The 23593-nt window shown below is 38.5% G+C and overlaps 1 protein-coding gene and 1 long non-coding RNA gene across 2 annotated transcripts in view; both read right to left on the bottom strand.

Annotated features, from left to right (window-relative positions):
* Nucleotides 1-2588: 2588 nt before the first annotated feature.
* On the bottom strand, nucleotides 2589-8626 carry LOC106906306 (uncharacterized). The gene is made up of 2 exons (XR_001415342.2): nucleotides 7129-8626; nucleotides 2589-3238 (listed from the first exon to the last, which is right to left on the bottom strand). It is a non-coding gene; the product is annotated as an uncharacterized LOC106906306 (long non-coding RNA).
* Nucleotides 8627-9466: 840 nt separating this feature from the next.
* olfm3a (olfactomedin 3a) overlaps nucleotides 9467-23593 on the bottom strand; it is a 30278-nt gene continuing 16151 nt past the window's right edge. The window contains exons 2-6 of the mRNA XM_014971537.2: nucleotides 21879-22022; nucleotides 18360-18515; nucleotides 13924-14143; nucleotides 11815-11921; nucleotides 9467-10829 (exon numbers count right to left, since the gene is read on the bottom strand). Of these exons, the coding sequence (XP_014827023.1) occupies nucleotides 10152-10829; nucleotides 11815-11921; nucleotides 13924-14143; nucleotides 18360-18515; nucleotides 21879-22022 (1305 nt within the window). The 3' untranslated portion in view covers nucleotides 9467-10151. The remainder of the gene's footprint in view (nucleotides 10830-11814; nucleotides 11922-13923; nucleotides 14144-18359; nucleotides 18516-21878; nucleotides 22023-23593) is intronic.

Here is a 23593-nt window from a genome sequence, read left to right on the forward strand (position 1 = left end):
CAATGCATATTTGAGTGTGAGAATAGCCCAGTCAAAGTCCAGATTTCAATCAGTTTGATCATCTGTGTACTGTAACCTGGACTCAAAGGGACTAGCCAAAAATGTCCGCCACGATTTGTAAAGATCATTTGGATAAAACGTAGAAGAAAAACGGAATTGTTTGTTTTCCGTGTCGATGGCATTAAACCGAAGTAGTTTGTGCTTGTAACGTGACAGAGTTTAAGCAGCATAAATACATTTCCTAAGTTACTGTACAGCTTTATTTCATTTTATTTTATTTTTTTTGAGAACATGTCAAAATCAGTGTACAGCAGTTCCCCAGCTGCCTTCCTTTGTGGAGGAGCCGTTTTGGTTATTTTTAGAGGCAGTTCCAACACCTATGGCTTTCTTAACAAAACCTCAATCACGAGGCGTCACTCTTTGCACGAAGGCGCTCAAACCCAACGGTACGCTACGCCGACATACCAGGAACAGTCCAAACGTGTGCATAGCTCCTCTGCATTTCATATGGAAATAAGCAGCGCCTGTATGCCGCAACATGAAATGAAAACGGAACCTTGGCGCTGATAGGAGGCTGCAATTACTTTTGTTTTGGTTTTCCTTTTTTTTTCTTCCTCCTCCCTTGTAGTTGGGAGAAGCAAGCGATGAAAGGTGGGGAAGGCGTTCCACCTTGTTGCTTCGTTTCTTCTGCTGTGTTGCGGCGAAAACGGAGCCGGAACACAATGCCTTCAAATAGATGCCGTTCCTTTCATTCATCCTTTAAATGTTTTCAAAGGAGGCCGTTTCATAGCAGAAAACAAAAAAGTGAAAAAACCCCCACTTTTTTTAATATATACATATATATTAAATGAGCATTTTAAATGACACTTTGGCATCCAGAGACAAATGTGGACTGAAGATTAACGACTTTCGGCACAAACTGTTGTGGCTTCAGAACAAGCATCACCGCAGCAGAAGAGAGTACTGAATTGTCTAGCTGAACCTGGTGATGGCACTTTGTGATGTGTGAATAATTTTTGAGTGATGTCCTTTGGCGAGTAATCTTTGGCTCCCGAAGGACTCGGCACATTAAACCACGAGGCGGGGCTTTCAGAAATCCTTTCAGAGAGCAAATTAAGAAGACGCGATTAAAGCCTGTGTCACAGCTAAGGTCACATGTACACACACGCCTTGTCACAATTTCAGCAGCAAAAGTGGAATAAATGCCTGACCTAAAAACCTTAAAATAGAATGAGAAATGAGCAAGATACAGGGTATTCTAAACTCTCTTAATACATCTAAAATGGTAATTAAATACATTTTAAATGACTCACATTTTTACATTTTAGCTGCTGGTAATGGGGTTCTGCTCAAATGAAAAGTATATATAATTAACTAATAATGTTAACACCAGGAACTTCAATGTATCTTATCAAGATTTTATGTGACCAACACAAAGTAGAGCATGTCTGTAAGGTGGAAAGAAAATGATGGAGATTTATTTGTTTTGGCAAGGATGAAAAAAATCTAAGAAGTGTGGCGTGCATTATTAATCAGCGCCATCTGAGTGAGAGATTTGTACAACCGTCGATTGCCACTGTAGCGATTAAAATCCTTGTTTGCTTTATTTCACGTTTTGCACTCAAAGTTCACTATGACAATCTTCTTTCCACTTTCAAAAGTCATTTATTTCTTTTACAACTAAAATCTAAGTTGCCGTTTCCATCTAGAGAAAATAAAACCCTCCAGAACACAAGACTAAACCAGTAGAAAACTTTTTGCCTTTTCTCATTAACACCTGAACAGAATCATACTTCACCTTGATTAACCTCGTACCTGCCGCTGCCGTAATTGGTACACAAAATGAAATGCAGCCCCCTGGTGGTGAGAAACGGTATAAAACAAGAAACATGGCTCCTCCATCCACAATTTCAGCTGCAGGTGTTTTGGGGTTTGTCTTACTAGCATATAGGGTTAGGGTTACATATAGCGAACAAATCCATACATAAGAATGTATCAGTGTGGCTAATGAAATATGATACGTGATAATGTATGGAGCTGTTCCTTTTTTGAAATGTTCAAAACTTGGGATGTTTTATAACGCAAGAATTCGCAAAGATCCACATTTGTCTCAGCGGTCCACATACTGTTTTCCCAAAGGTTTTAGCTAATATCAAGATATTTTGTTTGGCTAATGTGAGAAGGTCCTTTGCATTGTTGGTTTTGGCCTTGAGAGTTTCCATGGATACCATTTTTTTGCTTTTGATTAACACTGACCTTAGCTGAGGTTGGCAGTGGTTTAGATGTAGCTTTGCATTATTTTCAGACCTCCTGGACGAGTTGACCGTTCACTCTTTGATTCTGGTAGGTTAGCCACTCCTTGGAAGGTTTCCCACTTTCCCTTAGTTTTCTTGTGGATAATGGTTTCCCTGGAATCCTAAACATCAGAAATGGCAATCCTTTCCAGTTTGATAGATATCAATAGATAGATAGTCTTTGAAAACTTTCTTCCTGATTCAAGTTGTCAGACAACTTCTATTTGAATGTTTTACTGATTGTGCAGTAATCAGGTCTTGTGTGGCTAATGAAAGATGACTAAAAACATGGGGTTTACCACAGTTAAATTATTATTTTAATTAAATTCAGTTGAAGTTCATTGAATCAAGCCAGCACAGTGAACAGTGTTACATATTTAACTGTTGTTTTGCACAAAGGTTTTCTAGCCATAAGCTAATTAGCAAACCCGGTCCTCAATTTTTATGAAAAACATCAAAATTTAAAACAGAGGCAGTTTTACTTTTACATCGCTGGTTTGGACAGCTTGTTTTCTTTTTAATAAATAAAAAAATAATTTAAAAACGGTACAATATGTTAAAACCACTTCCAAAGATTATGTAAAAAGAAACTGTATCTATGCTAACAAACATAACCCAGGCAGCACTGTGTGGGAAACCCTTCCAGGCGTTGATGTTGTCCGCGTCTCTGTTCTGTAAATGTTGTTAAGTGGCAGCTTTACCTGCTTCTCGGTTTAACTTCTCGTCCCGCTTTTGGTGACAGTTAATATTCCGGTTTCATATCGAGGCATGTCACACCGTGTAATGTGAAGCAGCACAACTTGCACTTGGGGTGACACGATAATTATGTACCGCGGCGACCGAAAATGTTGTGAGGTCATCACTCCCACGGTGTGGTAATTTTCCAGGCCCCTTGAAGGAAATGAAACTTGCCGAATAGCAGGTGAGAGACAGAGCGAGGGACGCTGTGAAGAGGGAAAGAGTGAAGGCAATTGACAGGATAAAAATTAGCATTTGATTTCAGCCGCCCCATGGCAACAAAAACTCCCACTTTTGCTGAAACGGCTGTGGATGTTTCTCATAAAATGCATATTGCATTGCAGAGCCTGAGTGGAGATAATGGCTGTGATTTCCCGATACAATTAGAGGGATATCAAAGAAAATGTTTTATCCTTATAAGCCAGCTGGAATAAAAGTGGCTTTTATTTTTTCTTTTTGGTTTTGGGAGCGTAAACCTGTTCAGGCAGATGTTTCCTTCTTTTGTCTTTTTCGACTCCACTTGAAAACTGGTCGGACGCTCATTTATTTAAGTAAGTTGGCACATCAAGTGGTACTTTGCAAAAGTATTCATACCTCTTGGGCAAATAGGATGTCTGAACTAGCTTTCAAACTTAAATAAAATTGGAAGAGAGAGTCATTCAATTAAGTCTTCTCAGATTTTTAATTGAGTTGAAGTCTGGAATTTGAAAATACCTCCAACACCTTATTGTATATCTTGGTCTATGAAAAGAAGAATCTCTGGAAATCAGTAAACATCTTTTTACCCTATTGAATATTACATCAAAAGTCTTCCTAAATGACTATGGCATTGCTGAAAATGATTGATATTTTTGAAAACTGCCTAAAACTAGGAATGCATGGATTGGGATTTTCTGGCTGATTATTGAAAACATCTTTATACTTGATATAAAAGCACCTGTTAAAAAAAAAAGCGTGTGAAGTTGTGTTAGAAGTTCATAAGAAAAAAAGAGTTAAACAAAAGACCAGTGGAGCTAAAGCACAGCAACAGAAGAGAACGTTGAAATAAATACGTTTGCATTTTATGGATGAGCAGTCAAATTTGGGCAGATGGCAAAAGAAGAAGAAAAAAAAAAGAAAATCCTGTGGAGACACTTAGTTTCATGGGCCTAATTCAGCATGGCATTAATTTGAAATTAATTATGAGCCCAATTAGATTATTGACAGGTACCACATAATCAATACTGCAGGGGGGCAAAATGACTTTTCACAGCAATGGTCATTAATTTAGCTGAAACAAAGCGGCTCCACATCGGAGTCAATTCAATGGAACGACAGTAAAACGTCAATTTATCCCCTCAGCTATGTTGAACTCTGAGCTCTGTTGTTATACAAAATGGGATGAGTTTTTTTTATTTCAGGAATCGTTTATGTGACCCAGAGACTGACAGAGAAGGAATTGTGGAAAGACGCACTATTCTGGGATTTATAGAGAAAGAAGCACTTGATTTAAAAAAAAAAAAATTATGTTGACAGAAGCTGCATAAATAGAGATACATATAGATGAGACCATTTAAAATGATCTAAATGCGTAATTTCTTGGCAAAAATATAATGTGACATCTGAAATCACTGTAGATAAATACATTACTGAGTCTAAATAAAATTGGTTACATTCAGTTATGTGAAGCAGACATTATGGTGGAGATTGAACAGCTTCAAAATTAAAATGTAAATAAACAAACAACAAAGCAGCAGATCAACACAGTGTTTAAACTGTGCAGTGGAAGGATTTCCAAGGTTTTTTTTTTTTTAACCAATAAAAGAAGGGAAAAGTGCAACGTGAATTAACATTTAGTCTGAACTACTTTTCAGTTGAAATGAAGCAAAAGTAGCTGAAATATTTAGTTTCCCTTTAAGATCGATAAAGTATTTTCAAATTTTTAATTAAATTTGAATTTGAAAAAACCAGCCCATTCACATTTTCCACAGACCAACATCATCGAAAACATTCCCACAGCATGATACTCCCACCACTGTGTCCAGACTAATATGTGTGATGTCAACAAATTCTTCCAAATTTGAACTTATGAAAGAATTGCTCAGGAGTATAGAAGTGTCTTAACGGTTTTATATCCAAAGTTCGCCTGTCCTACTTGCTGTTCTTTAAATTCTGAGGTCCGTTCCCAGACTCGGATCCTTCCACCTGCACCAAGAAATATGAACAGCGAGTATTTATGAACAGGCACAGCTATTTGCTCCTAAACTCACAACTCTGAACCTTTCATGGTTCTATCTTTACAAAACATTTTTTTCCCAAACTTACATCTTCGTCATGAATACTTTCTGAAATTGGCTTTGATTATGGTGGAGAGATTGTACTTAGTTGGCCTGAAAAATGACTGGATGTCTTGTTTTCTTTTCTCTGTTATTTCTGCTGACCTGGCTGTCAAACATGCGGACAGTGAGAGCAGTTTGGTGGTTTGTCAACCAAACTAGTTTTCCTGATGCAGCACATCTCATGTTTCTCAGTCAAGGTAAAAAAAAATAATTTAAAAAAAGGAAAAACTTTTTCAGAATTTTAACCTGACAGTTCTTTTTTTTAATATAATTTAGTCATTTTATCGTATTAGATCTGCATTTTTAAATAAACAAAATTACAGAATGATAGTCTTATTACTAAAATATACAAAGTAACTTTAGCTTAATATGACAAATATAGCAAACAGATTTCAAATAAACTCTAAAACTGTAGCTAAAATTGATCAATTTACATTATGTCATGAAATACAAAAATACTGCAAGTAAAAGGAGGAAAAAAGTTCAATCTGTAACAACTTTAACACATTTTGCACTATAGATATTAAACACATTCCAATTTAGGAATTAACATCAGGAATATTTTTTCTAGCAAGCAGAATAGCTGCACTGTATTTGTCTTGGACGTTTAAACTACATGAAAGTCACCGCAACTGTTCTAGCTACAAGTTGGAAAGCTAAGATTAGCTAATTGTTGTGTTGCTAACTACTATTAGCAACAAAAGGGGATATTGCTCTTCATGTTATGTCTTCAAACACTTAACATGTTCACAATAGAGACTAGAGGTTAGGGTTTGGAGTAAGGATGGTACTTGTTTAAAAGTAGTGAAGGCTAACTGCTAGCCAAATGGCTGCAACTAGCTAATTTTAGCTTTTCAGGACACTCAGTCCAAACGTAGCATTTCTAGGATACAAAGCTGTATTAACAGACGTTAACTTGACTTTTTAGATTTGAATGGTGCTGCTTACCCTGGTTTAGCAATTAATAATTTACGGCAGTGTTGAATATTTAAGTTATAGTCCACATTAAATAATTCCCAGTAGGAAGTGACTTAGAGATATTTTGGCTTGATCAAGACATTTCATAATTGAACAGGCTCAAAAGGGAATCTTCAGATAATAATACAACTGAATTAATCTCAGCAATGTTTTGACTTTCACTTCCTTTATTCATGAAAAATAATAATTAATCACAATGAGTAGTTTAAGTATTAAGGGAGCTTTATAATTTGGCAGGTGTGAAACAGAAGCAGGAAGCAGGATGAAACGGGAAAACGGGGAAAACATCCCGGAGCTGCTACTGGGATCAGATAAACATGAGTGTTGTCAAACACACAGACTCGAATCAGCTGCTTTCAGCAGGCAGACATCCAAACCACCACATGCTGTGTTCGCAGGGGAGGAGTGGGAAAATCAATGCTAATGGGGTTCTCCGCAGGGCCATTTTGATTCAATTAGGTCGCACTGATGGGATTTTTTCCCCTGTTTTTTTCTAAAGTGGAAGAGTTGGAAAACAATGGTGATGCATGGGCTTTTACCGAGTGGCACTTGTAGAATTGATCCCTACACGGTGAACTGATGGCAAAAAAAAATAAGCAAAAGGAAAGAGAACAAATGTTTGTCAGACTGACTTTATCTGATTAAAAAGTTAAATAGAGGAGACTTTTTAATGGAAAATCACGTTTTTTTTTATCTTTCAACTGCAGCTTAATGGGACTTTTGTAGTACGCATTTTTACCTTCTACCTTTAAGAACTGACAAAATGTCTAAGTGACCATTGAGACACATTCAACACTCACCATCAAGCACTAGGAAGTAAACATCCTGCCCAAAGACACGTCGCCGAAGACGGAAAGCCAGCAGTGAGACGGAAGAAATGGCAGTTTTCCCTTAAATCCGTCCATCATCTTATCACCACCACAGGCTGATGGAAATGCCAAACGATGTCTGGAGCCCTCAGAGAGAGACCGCCTCATGCTGAGTGCATAAAAATCCCTCCTCCGCTCTCTGAAAAATGCTGTCATCACCGCAGCCATCATATCCATTCATCTTTACCCTTATTATGATAAAAAGAAGGGGCTGAGACGTCTTCATAAATTACTCCGAGCCCCGCCATCGCCTGAGTTAAGGGCACAACTCCCCTTCATTGTTTACCATAAACGGCGAAGCGGCGCATTGTTAAAAAAAAAAAAAAAAAAGGTTCCTGATTTAAATCCCAGCCAGGGGCTTTCGGTGTGGAGCTAGCATGGTGTAGCTGTGCATTTTATCTGGATGCTTTGGCTTCTAGAAGCATCCGCGTTTTAGTGGCGGTCCGAACTGCATTTAGGTTGATTTTGGTTTGCGAGCCGTCCAGGCCTGAAAGATAAGGACCAAGGATTAAGAATTGATGGAGGTGTACCTGCTAACGTGATCTGTTTTCGGAAAGCTAATTACGTTGCGGCGCTGATTGCCCTGCACTCATCAGCACTTTAATATCAGATCAATTTTGACCTTTTGATGACGCATCGACTTATTTCTTCAACTCCGCTGATCTCTAGAAACAAGAATTCAGTTCACAGCTTTTGAACTTATCGCAAATTGTTTCCAAATTATATACGATTAAAAGTATGCACATGGAGTACAGTACGGAGATGAGCTCTAATAATCACCTAAATGTTCCTGGGGGGGAAAAAAAACCGCATAATTTTTGTTGTTAAAAAAAATATCGATTCTTCTAAAAGTTACATATTTTAACTAAATATCGGTGGAGGTGTACATGTATGTTTCAGCATTTATATATATTAATGTATTAGAAAAAAAATCAAACTTAAACTGTATTGCATATTATGCAAACAAAATAGGGCATTTTGATCAGGGGTTGGTTGCATGCAGCTGCATATTTAGTTGCTATTTCTCTTGGGAAAGTTGTCCTGTTGTGCTTTCGAGTCATTGATGTTCCAGGAAAAAAAAAGTAATCTGTGCCATGCAAATTCATCATGGAGGAGACTCTGTTTAAGAGGTTGTGCTCAGTATTCATAGCTGGGCCTGATCCTCTGTGTATTATGAATACTGTATGTCCAGGCAGGCTCTGTATGCAATCTAGCAAGAGCACAGGCAACAGGTTTCATGATTGGAATAAACTAAAATAAAACCGCATTTCCATGAAAGTCGGCATGCTGTCTGTAGAAGGTAAACACGAACAGAAAGAGGACATCTGCATACTGGCTTGACAAAAAAAGAAGAAGAAAAAATGTCCCTATTTTTTACGGGACACAGGGAAGATTCTTCAAAAATGATGGAACAGGGTCAAGAAAACAAACATTTGGAAGCTGTGGAAACTAGATTTTGAAGCCAAATGTTTTCTAAGAGGCTACAAGAGTTTGATGATTGTTTTGTTTTTAGTTTGTTACAAACAGACTTAATACAAAATAAATCTCTTCATAAATCTTTCTGGGTTTTGACACATTTGTAAAATGTGTAAAAACATTTTGCAATGTTTTCACACAAAAAAAATGTATCACCATTTTTATGTGATACAAAAAAAGGTTTTATATCACTTTTTTTAAACAAATGTTTCCATTTTTGCTTAATTTTGTTGAATATTTAATATGCTAGTGTTGAATGTTTTCTTGAGGTTAAATTCTTTTTTCTTGGAGTCGAACCATATCATGACACAGTAATAAATACTGACCTACATTTCTTATTCATAAATCTCTTCAGGTTTTATGACCATTAGAAAGCTTTGTTGTTGTTTTTTGGTTAAGCCAATTTTTGAAAAAGTAGGAAAAATGGCAAAATCTTCTTGGTTTTGATGTATAGTTGGATTTAGTGAGAAGCCAAAAAATTTTTTATTTCTTTTCTTTTTTTTAGCTTTCTAGGAGTAACCAACCTGACGAAGTTAAGTAAAAAGTAAATGGTTTCTGATTTCATTCACCCAAACCAAAAGTTTTGTTTTATATAATGACACATAACTCCGGACCTTGATCCCAACTCCACCATATTTCACGATGGCTATGGTGTGTAGTATATCTTTTTTTATGCCAAACTTACCTCATGTTTTTAAGGAAATTCAAAAATATTTGACTCCCATAATTTAAGAAATATTGTTTCTTCTTCAATTTTGCTGTCATGCTTAAAAAAACTGCAAACTTTATCAACTAGTTTCCCTTTTTTGATTTTATTATCTCTTCATCAGATCAGATTTTTTTTTCAGCATTTAAAAATATTTTTCATGAAATGTACAATATTCACTTTTAATGAAAATGCACAGACATTCTTCAGTGATTTTGTTTATAAAAAATACAAACATTCTTCTTTCACAGAGACATCGTGTCATTAATAATTTACAGGGTCAATCCCTGACGAAAGCTCAACCGCGTTTTCTCATTTACATTGTGGCGAACAGCCGGCAGGTTGCTTTCAAATATTAAATACAACTTTAAATAGACTTTAAATATACAAACAAAGCAAACACTGGAAAGCAAAAAAAAAAAAAAAGAAACAAAAAAAGAAAAATCTGATTTGCAACAAAACAACTAGATTTTTAGCAAAGTACAGTGGACAAGTTTATGACATTCATGCAAAAGATTCGAGTTTTTGGCTGGAAAACTCAACACTCTGCAAATAAGGCATACCAGACTAATCAGCAGCAATGAAAAGTTATTTTAAAAGAAATGCTTTTTATATTTTATTGTAAAGTCACTGGTGTCCATGCTCAAGAATACAGAGCCAGAAAATTCAAAAGGTTCAAGTAGAGACAGCAAAGTTCAACTCTGGTGAAAGGAAACAGTTCATTGGCTGGTCCTGGTATCACAAACAGCGGCTCTTCTTCGTTGCTTCACATTTAGGAGTCATCTTCAGTTTTTATGACATGAAACAGGGTGACATTAAAGATCACTTGGTGTCCGTTGTTCCAGGCGTACAGCGCCCGCTCTCTGGCATTGTAGTCAAGCATGGAGATGTGAAAGTATTGGTTGTGGAACGGGATGTCTATGTACTCGTAGCTGGACGTCTTGGTGGAGTACGCGTAGTAAACCTTCGCTCCCGACAGGTGGGAGTTGGTGATATACAGCGTCCCGCAGATCATGAACGATTCGCCCGCGTTCCTCTTGGAGTACTCCGTATTCCACGTCTTCAGCACCTGCAGGGTGTCGGGGTCTATCTGTGAGATCACAACGTTGCCGGCGTTCTGATTGGTGGCGTACACGGCCCACATTCCCAGTTCGTCGGCCATGACGTCGATGTCGGAGTACCCCCCCCAGGTGTACGGGTACATGTTGTGGAAGCCGGCGAACTCCAGGGCTCTTTGGGCGAGAACGGTGCCCGTCTCGAAGTTGTACTTGACGATTATGTTGCTCTGGTACTTGTTGTAGTAAAGCGAGCCGTTGTAGACGATGTGGTTGGTTCCCTCCCATTTGAACGGGAGGCTGTAGGTTTGAGAGACCACTCCCGACACAAAATCATCTATCGTCTTGTACTCGCGCACAATCTTGCTGTTGGTGTAACTGTCCATATACCAAACCTATGTCAGAGAGGACGGAGGAATGAGTTAGAGTTGCACCTGATTCTGCGGGGACTGGCTACAATATTCCACTCTCTCAAATTCTTTCACGGTAACACCACAAAGTTTTTATTTTACGAGGTTTTACGTGATCGACCAACTTTAAGAAGTGGATAATAATAAATTGGAAGGAAAATAGTTTGCGGTTTTCAGCTCTCTTTACTGTAATACCTCAAAATAAATCCAGTGTCGCACATGTGATGGATGACTACTTCTCTCACAAGAAAAATGTATTTAAGTTTCTTTGCACATCCCAATATTCAGGGCAAAAACTGCAGCACGCGTTTGTATTCGGCCCAATTTACTCATATTCCTCTAAATAAAATCCAGTGCATCCAAATGCTTCAGAATGTCACTTTAAATACATTTTTTCTGTGAAGGCCTCTGAGATGATTTCAAGGGTAAAAAAAAAACAAAAACTAACAAAATTGCCAGCATGTATCAATGTCTTAATGTTTCCAAAAGTTATTTGTTTCCTGGAGGTTTATTGAACAAACAGCATCATGAAAACCAAGCGACACACCAGAGGTATTACTGGTAAATATCCATTACTTAGAAAAAGTACCAGAACTATACATATGCAGACCAATATTTTGGGGATTTTATTATTATTATTCAAAATTTTCCATCAATATTCTTTTTTTTGTCTGTGTTGGACTAACATAAAATTTTAACATAAGGTGGTTGTGTGACAAAATGTGAGAAAGTCTAGGTCTATACATTTGCAACCCACTGTGTGACACCATCAACTATTATCATTGGTAATTCTCTACATGATTATATCAAAATATTACAGCCACAAATAGAAAATAGTCCAACCAGAATCACTGCTTCACTCTTTCTCTTACTGTTAAAAATCTAAATCTACTCCACAAGCGTTCTCCTCTCTGATCTTTGGGGAAAAAAAAGAAAAAACAACAACAAACCCAATCTTCTCATGACTCACCCTGTTGTTTCGGGTTGCTGCAAGCGGATCCGTCATCCAAGCCCCAAACCGGGTTCCAGATGTCTTTATCGTAACGGGTCCAGTGATTTTCATTAATTTCCCGCATGCTGTTGATACAGAAAAGCAGCAATAAGATGTTCTGGGGGTGGTTTCAGTCTCTAACTAGATTCCTCAAGCCAATTTCATGCCTGCGTCGCCAGGGAGCGTGCCCCCCGTGCATACTAAGATAGCACCGACAACCGCATACTTTATTTAACTCGAAGCTTAATTGTCCGACTGTTGTTTGAATCTAAAAGTTACTCTGCGTTCACGGGGTTTCTACCATTTTTTCTGTTTTTTTTTTATCGTAGCCGCGCTGGTCCTTAGTTCAAAACCGTGTACAAAAACAACCGTCTCTTAAATGAAACTGCGGTTTTCCCCTCTTGCCTCCTCCAAAGCAGAAGAAAACAAGAGCCTTAAAAAGCTCAGGGTTAGTTAGTGATTCAGACCCCGAACTTCTGACTAATTCATAGCATCACAAACTTCTCTGGAAAAGGGAGGCTGCAGTCGAAGAAGATTAACACCACAAGCTGCTTCGTTTTCTGCTCATTAGAAGGCGATAAGGGAGGACATGTTACTCCTAATTGCCTCCTTCAAGAGATCGTGGAAGATTTTGCTGTTAAAAGTCATCAATCCAAAACAAGCCGACACGAGCGCGAACCGGATTGGCCTCGTTTTGTCGCACTGGAGTGAAAGTGAGGGAGCTAACCATTAACCACTTGGGATTTCTTTGGAAGGAAGACAATGTTCACATGCTTCAGTGCAGCGACTGACTGGACATAACCTGGCAACATATGCAAAAAAACTTAACTGTACCTGCAGAATGGAGGCGCAGAAAAAATTAGATTCGCAATTCTGAGTGCGTGGAATTCTGAGTTGATTCAAAATGCCCCCAAAATGTATTTTAAAATGCGTTTTAGCTGTACATCTGTGATGCTGTTATTTGTGAGTGTAGTCCCAATTATTCAAATGTTATTTTGAATAATTCTTGAATATATTTTTTTTTTTTGAGAAAAAGCCAGGCGGCTAAGCTAACGTAATCCTGGTAAGTTAAGTTGCAGAGTTTGATGCAGAAACATATTTTCGTCCAAATATAAACGGATGCAATTTGATTCAGTGCACCACCTTCCAGAACTGTTTTAAATAAATGTTCTGTATGTTTACAATGTCTTTTCCTCTCAGTCACACCATTTAAACAGAATCCCCAGATTGTTTGACTAGAAAAATTGGTTTCTGAATCAAAAATTGTTTCGGAATTGCTGACAGATTCGCATCTCTGTCGCAGTAGAATGGCACTTCAGTGCAGCCAATGCACAAGACTCCACTGCTGAAGAGAAATCATACTGATTGTTCAAACTTTACTACAGAAGACGTGCAATAGTCAGTGGAGTACAGGGAAATATGTAAGGAAGATTTTCATCCTGGAAATCACATGCCAAGGTGACGTTTCTAAGTGGGAACATCATAGCATGGACTGTGAATGGGTCAAAAATCACACCTGACCTGAGCAATGCACATGACCAAAACAAAATGAAAAACAAAACGAAAAACAAAGTACTCTGTAAATGTTCAGTTCCCTATGTTATTCCCAAAACTTCATTTGTGGACTAATTCCACTAATTTATTTTTCATCTATTAAGTCATTGCAGACAATTGTTTTGAATTTTATGTCAATTGCACCAAGTTAAAATATTTAAACTGAGAAAAACCCTTGTGGTGTTCAACTCTTGTTTTACCAGCTGCATATAAGAAGCTTTATGAATATGTGGACAATACTTTTTACTCACGTATCCCATATGGTTATTTTTCTATATGCTACCCGGCAGCATAAAAAATGAGGAAGGTGAAGGTATGGTTCTGACAACTTCTGGCTGCATGTAATATTTCTTCTGCTGGTGTTATTCATTTTCCTGTGGAACGCCGGGGCTGTTTTTTTTTTGTGTTTTTTTTTAATAAGACTTCAGAATAACGCTGAGCTCATGCAGGTTTCACAATATATCAGCTTCCTTGAGACATGATTAAAATTCTGACTTAATCCAGTGGGGAGCGGTGGACATAAACAGCACTCACTTAGTTTGCCCATGCAGCTGCGCAGCCTGGTGTCCAGCCGCAGGACTCGCTGGTACAGTTCGTCGTAGTCGTAGGCCCCGATCTCTTCCTGGATGCCCGTCAGCACCACTGACAGGTTCCTGATCTCCTCCTTGAACTGGGAGATGAGCGCGGCGTCCATCTTGTACTGCTCCAGCACGGGGATCAACGGCTTCAGCTCGTCCATCTTGTCCTTAAGCTCCTGAGGTGGGGGAGGAGAGGGAAGAGGGATGGTGGCGGCGGCAAAATGATGGGAGACGGCATGATGATGAGAGACACGGGAGAGGCAGTCAGGAGGGAGACATTGTGCTGTTTGACGGGATCAAAACCTACTTCAAGACGTGATGGATGTGTGAAGCCAGAACAGCGTGGCTATTTGCTGGGAGGAGGGGGGGGGGGGGGTGAAAGCATCTGCTGCTACAGTGACTTGAAAGTTTACGGCCAACATCTTCCACAAATGCAAAGTTACAAAGTTTTACAGTTTCGAAGTCGGCCTTCTATCACCTGAAGAACGTTTCCAGGTCTGAAGGACTGAAGTCGTAGTAAGATCTAGAAAAACTCATCCGTGTGTTTATCTTTAGTTGCTTTGATTTCTGCAAAAGCGTCTTCACAGGCCTGCCTTAAAACAACAACCAAAAAACATTCAGACAGCTGCAGCTGATCAAAAACACTGCTGCTGGCATTCTGACTAAAACCAGGAAGTTAGAGCATGTCACCCCAGATCTACAGTCCTTCCTCTGGCTCCCTGTAGCTCAGAGAATAGACTTTAAAATACTTGATAAGTTTATAAATGACTGAACGACTTAGCACCACAATACATTAAAGATCTACTGTTGTCATAGCAACCTTCCAGACCAATCAGGTCTTCTGGTTCTGTTCTGAACCAGAACCAAACATGGAGAAGCAGCATTCAGCTTCTATGCACCACAAATCTGGAACAAACTTCCAGGAAACTGCAAAACAGCTGAAACACTGAGATTCTTTAAATCTAGACTGAAAACCCATCAGTTCAGGAGCTGCCTTTACATTCATAATAAATGAAACGTTGACAAACATATTTGATGTGTGCTGATAATTTGAACAATGGCACTTGACAAATGCAATGTCTGATACTGGTTTTAACAATTGTTGATTGTATGAAGTTTATGGTGTTTTGCCTGTTTTCATGATGTAAACTCCTTGAACTGCATCTCCATACAGATAAATACCAGAGGACTAAGTTGGAGAACCAACAATGAGGTCATGATTCATTTGCAAAAGATGTATTTTTAAAACTTATTGATGAGAACCACTAAAACTCAAAGGACTGCGGAAAAAAAGAAGAAGAAAAAGTCACAGAACAGAACAATGGTAGAAAAGTGCTGCGGCAGAACTGGGAGAACAATGACCGGGAGATCGAGGCAGAAATGGGCAGTGAGATCAGCACTAGTAAAACAATGGCATGGCGAATCCGGCACAGATGAAGCAAAGCAGCAAACAGAACAAAACAAAAACCCGAGGTCCTGAACCTGCGGCTTCAGAGTTGCGTTTGGTTCTTTAGGCTCTCCACGGTGCCTCTTAACAGCTTTGAGCAGTAATGTTGTAAAACTGTTCCGATATCTAAAGCGAAGAATCATTTTTTCCCCCCAAGGCTGGTGTAGATTCTGCAGCTCAAGGCAAAATCTATTTGGGAGTAGTAAGAAAAATGTCTTTCTGCATTGTAAATGTTGCAAACGCCTGATGTTGAACAAGAGATATTTCCCAGACATTATTCAGGAACAAACTCCAAACTATTTTTTACATTTCTTCTGATACTTCCAATGAATAAAAAGGGAAAGCCTAATCACCACAAAGGTCAAGAATGGTTCTGAAATCCAACATTTTGTGACAAAAATCTCACAACTAACATTACCTTTCGTTGATTGTGTCCCACAGTCACAACAAGTCGTTTTCACAAAATTATAGGGTAAGAAAACCATCAACAACAAAAACTTCAACAATTTCTTCTGGTTTTTACATCAGGGTTTAGCATCAAAACATCTTCTTCAACAGAAAAGTAGAATGTTTGCTCAATGTGACTTTTCTTTCTAGGAAAAAAATGTTTTTTTTTCTCCCCAAAATAACTTGACATAAAAGCAACTTTTAACTATTTCATACTCCAGCATCTGCTGTCCAGGGTAATCTACAGACCAGAGCTACAGCGTTACATCATACTGTATATTATAAGTATTGTAACTTATGTCTTAACTTTTTTCATGGGCTTTACCACCTTAGTAAAGCCGTTAGCCTGTTAGCTCAAGGGAAGGGTAGTAACTTGTTACATTTACTCAGCTATATTTTATTCTATAAAATTTAGAGAAAAATTAACCTTTAGAAGTAGCTTTGTAGCACCACACTTTTTACTTCTACATGAACAATGTTATTATGAAGTAACTTTTACTTTAGTAAACTTTCTGCCTACAGAAGCACACACACACAGTTTGTGTTTAAGTGAGACTTCTTGTTTGTTCACATGCTTCATTGTCCTGTCATTTTCGCTCTGCTGAATCTGCTGTTCCATTTGGAGGTCAAATGAATACGAAGTAAAAAGAAGATAACGCCACAGGAAGAACTTTGTCCCGTTCTACAGTATTTCTATTACCTGCTGTAAGAAAGGATTCAGAGAGTTTCATGTTGGGAGGAAAAATATTTGGAAATGAGTTTCTTAGCTTGAATTTGTTGTTTTATCATGATGTTCTCTTTTTCAGATAAGCTTATATTTTTGTTTTTTGATTACCTTATTTTCACAAATTAAATCAGATGTTACAATATATTAAATTGCCCTTTTAACCAAATAACTTTTTAGATTACTGATTTTACTTCTACTTGAGTACAAATACGTTTTTGGCCACTCCACCCACCTCTTCCCACAAGCTGCACAGAGCACATCTGAGAAACTGGTGATGAAATGTTACAAACATGAAAGCCGAACAATAGAATTAATGAAATGGAACAATCATACAGGCTTTTACCTCTCTATTTTATGGGGGCATTTATCAGTGAGTCATATCAAAACACAGAGCAAGCACTTTAGAATTAGCAAAGCGCTAAGGTAAACTGCTTCACATGAAAATATTGTCAGCAGGAGTGAGGTGGCAGTTTTCTGTAGACGACAGTTGGATGTGCTGAGTGAGCCAGGATAAGGCTGCTGCATGAGTTTCAGATTTAGAAGTGTTCAAAAAATTGGCTTTCCTTAAAAAAGTCTGTGTGAGCAAGAGACCAAACATCTCTTACTGTGAAGAAAAACATACAATGTACTGAAATCATTGAGTTACGAGGGATAAAATAATAATAATAGCAATCTATATCAAATGATACTCTTGAAATTTGTGATTTTACTGCACTTTAAAACCACTGTGGTTTTAAGAAAGTGCATGCCATTCAATTCAACTTCATTTTAAAAGGGCAGTATTATGTAAAATTGACTTCTTTGAGCTTTACATCATGTTGTAACATTATTCCCTCATCAAAAATATACCTGGAATGTTGCTTTGATTCTTTCATGCATGTTACAGAAATCCTTTAATCTCTCATTGCAAAAACGCCCAGGCGCACCTAGCCCCGCCTTCAAGGACAAAGCTCCTCCCTGGAGCTACTTCCGCCTCACAGAGCAGCCTTCCCCCACGATTCCCATACTCAGCTCCTTCAGACTAGCCAGCAGCAATTAGCAAACACCTGGTGGAACTGGGCATCAGCTGAGCTCGTTATAGGAGCTACTTCTCAGTGCAACGCTGGTAAAAACGGTTAAAGGGTTAATAGGGTGGCCATGTTTGATAACTTCTTGAAGGCGGAGTTTCAGGAGCTTTTTAAAGCAACAGAACAAAGTAATTTCTTTTAAGTCATATTTGATATATACAGTAATTTTAACCAAAGTTAACATAGTCACTTGATTATGCTATGAAATTGCACTGTCTGGCTAAAAAACAGATGATGCTGCCCCTTTAATATGGTTCAACATTGTGGCTTTGTATTGGCAGTGGCTCATCTTGACTGATTTTGGGTCTAAATTGGACACAAAACATTTTAAGCAGGAAATCCTGAGGCCCAGGACTCCAAAGTGCTTTAAATTCAGTGTAAAATGTGGGTAGAGGGTCTCTTCTGGGGTGCGGCGGTGGAACAGGGCTGAAGCACAACTCAAGTCAGGAGACGCCTTAGTCCTTCATGTGGCCACGACAGGATCGCGTCCCAGCCTGATGACCTTTGTCTTCCTTTCTCTCACAACACACTTTCCTGTCTGACAACTGTCAAATAAAGGGCAACAAAACCCGCCTCTTCTACTTATAGTGTAAAAAAAGGGTCTAAAACGAGATCTGAATGAAATACAATAAACCCAGGCAACTAAGTGAAGTAAACCCAGGGGTTTAAATGAAGCGCTGTGATAACAGGGTGCTTTGGAGTACCTGAAAATTCTTGGCCATGATGGATTTCCTGTCATCTTCAACCTGTCTGAACTTGGTCCTCAGGCCTTTCATCTGGTTCTCCATCTTTATGACATATTGGAAATCCCTCTGAGTGCGCAGGTTCAGCACTTCAATGGACTGAGACATGTTCTGCACCTTAAACGAAAAAGGTCAAGGTCAGCAACGACCCGAGACGGTCTCTGTTCGCAGACTGATCTAATAGCATGTAATCAATACATTGTACAAATGGCTCAAAGTACTGCCACTGCACTGTAAAGAAAAGCTCAAATTTATGGTAAAATTCATATTTATATGGTGAAATTCTGGTAACCGCATTTTTTATACAGTGTAGTTAGTGTATATTTTCTTTATATATATATATATATATATATATATATATATATATATATATATATATACCTGCAAGATCAATTTTAATATTTACACTCAATAAGTGTTATTCTCCATAACATAACTGTCATTATATGGTGATGTCAAAATGACCACCAGTCAGTATGCAGCCAAAATAAAGCTGTATGGATATAGTGTGCTTACACAACACACGCATATTATATTTAAAAAAAATGTTAAATTGAGGCATTCATGAGAATATATTTAATTTGTAGCATTTTTCATATGCTAGGGATTATTATAGGATTCTAAAATGTTCTGAAAGTATTGGAGCTAGCCAGTTTCCCATTACCTTTTTCTATTTCTTTATGTGTAGGTGTGCAGGTCTTTCCACGCGTTGGCTTGTTGTGTGGGAGGTGGTGATTAATGAACATGGGGTCACGGCGGGTCTAGCTTTTGGACTTTTGTCACTACACACCGAACAGTAGAGAGGGCTGTGTTTACTCTATGAATCACATTTCAGGTACAGGGGAAAAGATCAAAGACAGCAACCTGAGAAATGATACACAGTCTCCACAAGCTGTTGTAGTCAGTTCTACTGTTTGTACCCGATTACCACGTTTATTAGCGTCAGGTCAAAACAAGCTGTGTCACCGTAGATGTAGGGCTGTTGTAAACGAATATTTTAGTAATCGAGTAATCTATCGATTATTCTTACGATTAATCGAGTAATCGGATAAAAAAAATTATAAAATGAAATATTGGTAAATCTGGCATAATACCGATGTTACTATCAGATATCAATATCAGTCCAATTGTTCATATTTGAGCATCCCTAACAGTTGCTTTTTTGTAGTTTAGAAAACTAACCTGTAACAATAATAGCTCACTTTCTAAGTTAACCAGAAGAAAAGTTATAGAAAAATCTGAAATTATATTGAATTTAATAACAAAGAGGCAGGCTCACAAATATGCTTATAAAAAATGTCTACAATCCAGCTTTTAGTTTATGTATTCATCTTCAGTGAGTTTAATAGATTAATTAAACTCACCTTGCCACCTAACCTGTCACGCTTTGGGTTTGAAAATACGGGAAATGCCGCCTGGAGTGGGAGGAGAGGGCGAATGAACGAACGTAAGATGGGGTGGAGGGGAGGAAATAGACCAGCGGACTGACGAACCGTTAGACCGGGGGACGAACACGGGGGGAAGCAATACGGGATATTTACGACACCTTCACTGGTCACACTCAGAAACTCATCTACCAGCCATGTACGATGCGCTCCGCCACCCGTTTCTTCAGACCGGGATATGAAATGTATTGTGCGGTTCGTCGGTAAAGCTACATTTACACGGTAAGCATCAGCTACTCAGCCGCCCGCCCTGTTCAGTCTATCCGCTCACCTCAGCGCTCTTCCCACCGTTCGCTTTCAACCAGCAGCCCCGGAGGAGAAATGCTGCCGTACTCCAGGCATTCCCCCAGTCATTTTAAGGATGCTCATTGGTTCCCCAAAAACGATAAAAAGTCGGGCATTATCATCAATCAATAAAATCCCCACGGGCCAATCTTGAAGATTGGACTTTATGCCGCTGAGACTTAGCTTTTGTCAACAACTCAGAGGCGGAAGTGAGAGCTCCGCGCAACGCAAATGAAGTCCCGGCCGGAACACGGTGCGCTAACTAATAAAACATAAATTAACGAAGCTTCGAGGCAGGTAAATTTTCCTCGAGGAATTTTAGTAATCGAGGTACTCGAATCATTCGAGGAATCGTTTCAGCCCTACGTAGATGTAAGCGAGATTGTGTTTGAGGGTAAGTAAAGTACATTGAAGGAAAAATGTGTTCTCCAGGGTCTATAAGTCTTTGGTGAAAAATAAATATGTGACAACTGGTTAACGTTCTGCTTGTAAGCACTGAAAAAGAATTTTACCGAATGCCCATCCAATTCTATGTACACATTTCTGACTTTACTGGCTACTGAATGTGCCAAAAATTTAGTGGTACATTATGAATTTGTACTCTTGTGGGCTAAACTTGTTTTTCTGCACATTTGATATGGTCAATAAGACTTAGATCAGATGAATTATGTTGTGTTTGGCTTTGTCTTGGAGCTTTAATGACATCTTGCCAGGGTTGAGCACCTTCTAGTTTCAAGTCAGAAAGCCAGTGGAATTAGTTGCACTAGGCTAGGTGAGCAAGCTACCTACTGCTAGCGATACATGCCAAAGATGGGTTTCTCCACATTCTACGCAATCAAACCCTTTAATAGGAGTGCACCAATTGCAGTTTTCTGGCCGATCACCAATTAAGTTAAAAAGCCTAACTTAACGATTCTGATATCTTTTTTTTTTGGTCTGAAATGTTGCTATCAAAAAAGTTGCTGATTTGGCTACAACGGGGTGACTATTGTTAACTGTAAATGTGCAGACATGACCTGGTCGGGAGTTGGTCAGTAAAACCTCTCACAGGAGAAAAGAAAAGCACAGTGGTTGATTTTTAGACCTTTGCGGAGGTTGATAACATCGGTGGATAAGATCGGCTTCACATGTAAAAAATGGTAAATCACCGATCTCCCAAAATTAAGGAAATCGGCACCTATAAATCGACTGGCCGATAAATCAGTGAGAACTGTTCTTGGTTTTTATGAATTTGTTTGCTTGTGATGCTCTGCTTACATGTCTACAGCTACTGTTATTTTTATTTAATTAATAATTATTAAATTAATTAAATACTATAAATAAATACAGCTGACAGAATTTGATGGATCATTTTTATATTTAATGGTGCTGAAAAGGATATTTTGTGTTTCTGCTAAAGCAATTCAAGAGTGTTTTTCTTTAATTGAGCTTCTAAATCACAAATAGCCCTAAATCTTTTTAATGCACATAACACATGGTAGTAAAGATCAACTTCTTTCTTTTTAATTTCCATGTGTTTGACATTATTGAAAAGCCTAGACTCTACGCTTTCAGAATCTGTAAATAACTCAAAATCCCCAAGTAGACATCTTCATGAAAAAAGTTTTTCTAAATGTGTGCAATATATGAGATACTGCAACAAATGAGAACGCCAACGAACAAAAAGGTTGCAGGCATTTCAGGCTTCCGTATGTGTGCCTGTGCGTGGCGCACTGGGGGAGGTAAACATCCCTTTTGTAACCATGCTTACCTTCTCCAGCAGCTGTCGAAGCTGTCTGCTTTTGGCATCTCTGGAGCACAAGCTCTGTTCCGGTGCGACCACGGTGCAGATGCAGCGGCCGTCAGCGTCCTGGGCTGAGCTGTACACCTGCCAGCCCTCCTTAGGGCCGATAGTCTGCAGGTACAAACAGACACAGCAACACTCAAAGGCTGGAGCGCGGCCATTTTAATAGTAGCTGAAATTATACAATGCGCTACGTTTAAATCCACAAAAAATAAATTACATTTAACATAAGAATACTCCATCAAACCAATTAAAACATAATTCTAATATGGAAATTTGGGTTTGGATTTAATGAAAACTTTGTAAAATACCTGCTTCAAGGTTGTCATTGTTCAAAAGGTATTTTTAATCCAAGAATCGAGCCTCGTCAAAACACATTTGGTCAAATAATACTGAACGAAAGGACTCTACAAACTAATTATTAGATGGGTTGATATGATTCGGTCTATAAAATGTATTTAATTAGATCATCACAGATCATACTTCAAAAAAACCAAATGAAAACTGGGAAAAATAGCTATCTGTTTTGCTATTTTCAATTTTCATTTGGAGTTTTTTTTTTTTAGAGTCAGGCCCAATTTCAAGCTCAACACAGACAAAGTCACTGCTTTTCACAATAATGAACTCTCGCTACAGTCCTGGGAAGGCACTCTAGTTCTCAGATCAGCATTCATTTTTAAAATATGTTTAGAAATAACTGCCTCTGTCTTTCTTTAAAAGCTACATAACGGTCATTGACCTTATCATCCAAACTGTGTCATTGCTGCAGTATCATTTTTAAAGGAGATGTTACCCAAGTTCGGACCTACGCTGAGATGTTAAAGTTTTCTGACTGAGCGTCCTGCTGCGGGGAGCAGATGTGGCTGCTAATGCTGGAATTAAACAGCAGGAGTTTAATTACATTGTTCCAGCACAATTTAAATTCAAGCAGTAAATTCTTCCAGTTTCCTGGACTGAGGAAGAAGCTGCAACAGCCTCTTTCCAGCAGAGGAACTAAGCAGTGGGATCAAGCCAATCATGCAAATATGATTGTATTCCCTTTAAAGACACGCCATGCTGTTACCGTTGAGTTTTAATTGTGTCGGGCCAACTGTGGTTTGTCAGTGTAGCTGTTTTAAAATGTCATTTTTATACATTCATCTAATAACCCACATTTAACTCTGTTGCATTTTTTTTTTGGTCTCTGAAGCTATAAGGTAGCAAACAGAGCAAGCTCAAAGGTTCTGCATTATGTAAAATTGTCTTTTCTGCGCTTTAAATTATGCTGTAATTAGGCCTGTCGCGATAAACGATAAATCAATTAATTGCACGATAAATTAAACCTATCAACCTCATTTTAATTATCGGCTTCATTGTCTCTTTCTGCCTTTTTTCTTTCTCTTGATGACGCGGAATGAAAAAAGGCTCAGCTCCGGTGCTCTCCACTGACCCTCCCGTCCTCATTTCGTCAGTGTAATGTCCAGCTCACACTACACGAGTTGTCGGCCGACTGTCGGCCCATTTTCAAAACCTGAGAGACCACACGTTAGCCGACACAAATCCTAGGTATAACGGTTCAATCGGGTTCGTCGTGCCGTGTGGTGTCCAGCCACATGGGCACAAAATAATGGCTACAAGTTCAGTTAACTAATTTTAATATCAGGCATTAATCAGTGCTTTACTAGAATCTACCTGTGATGCCA

The sequence above is a fragment of the Poecilia mexicana genome, unplaced genomic scaffold (genome assembly GCF_051168715.1).
Source record: "Poecilia mexicana isolate PSO_F unplaced genomic scaffold, ASM5116871v1 scaffold_20, whole genome shotgun sequence".
NCBI classification, from domain to species: Eukaryota; Metazoa; Chordata; class Actinopteri; order Cyprinodontiformes; family Poeciliidae; genus Poecilia; species Poecilia mexicana.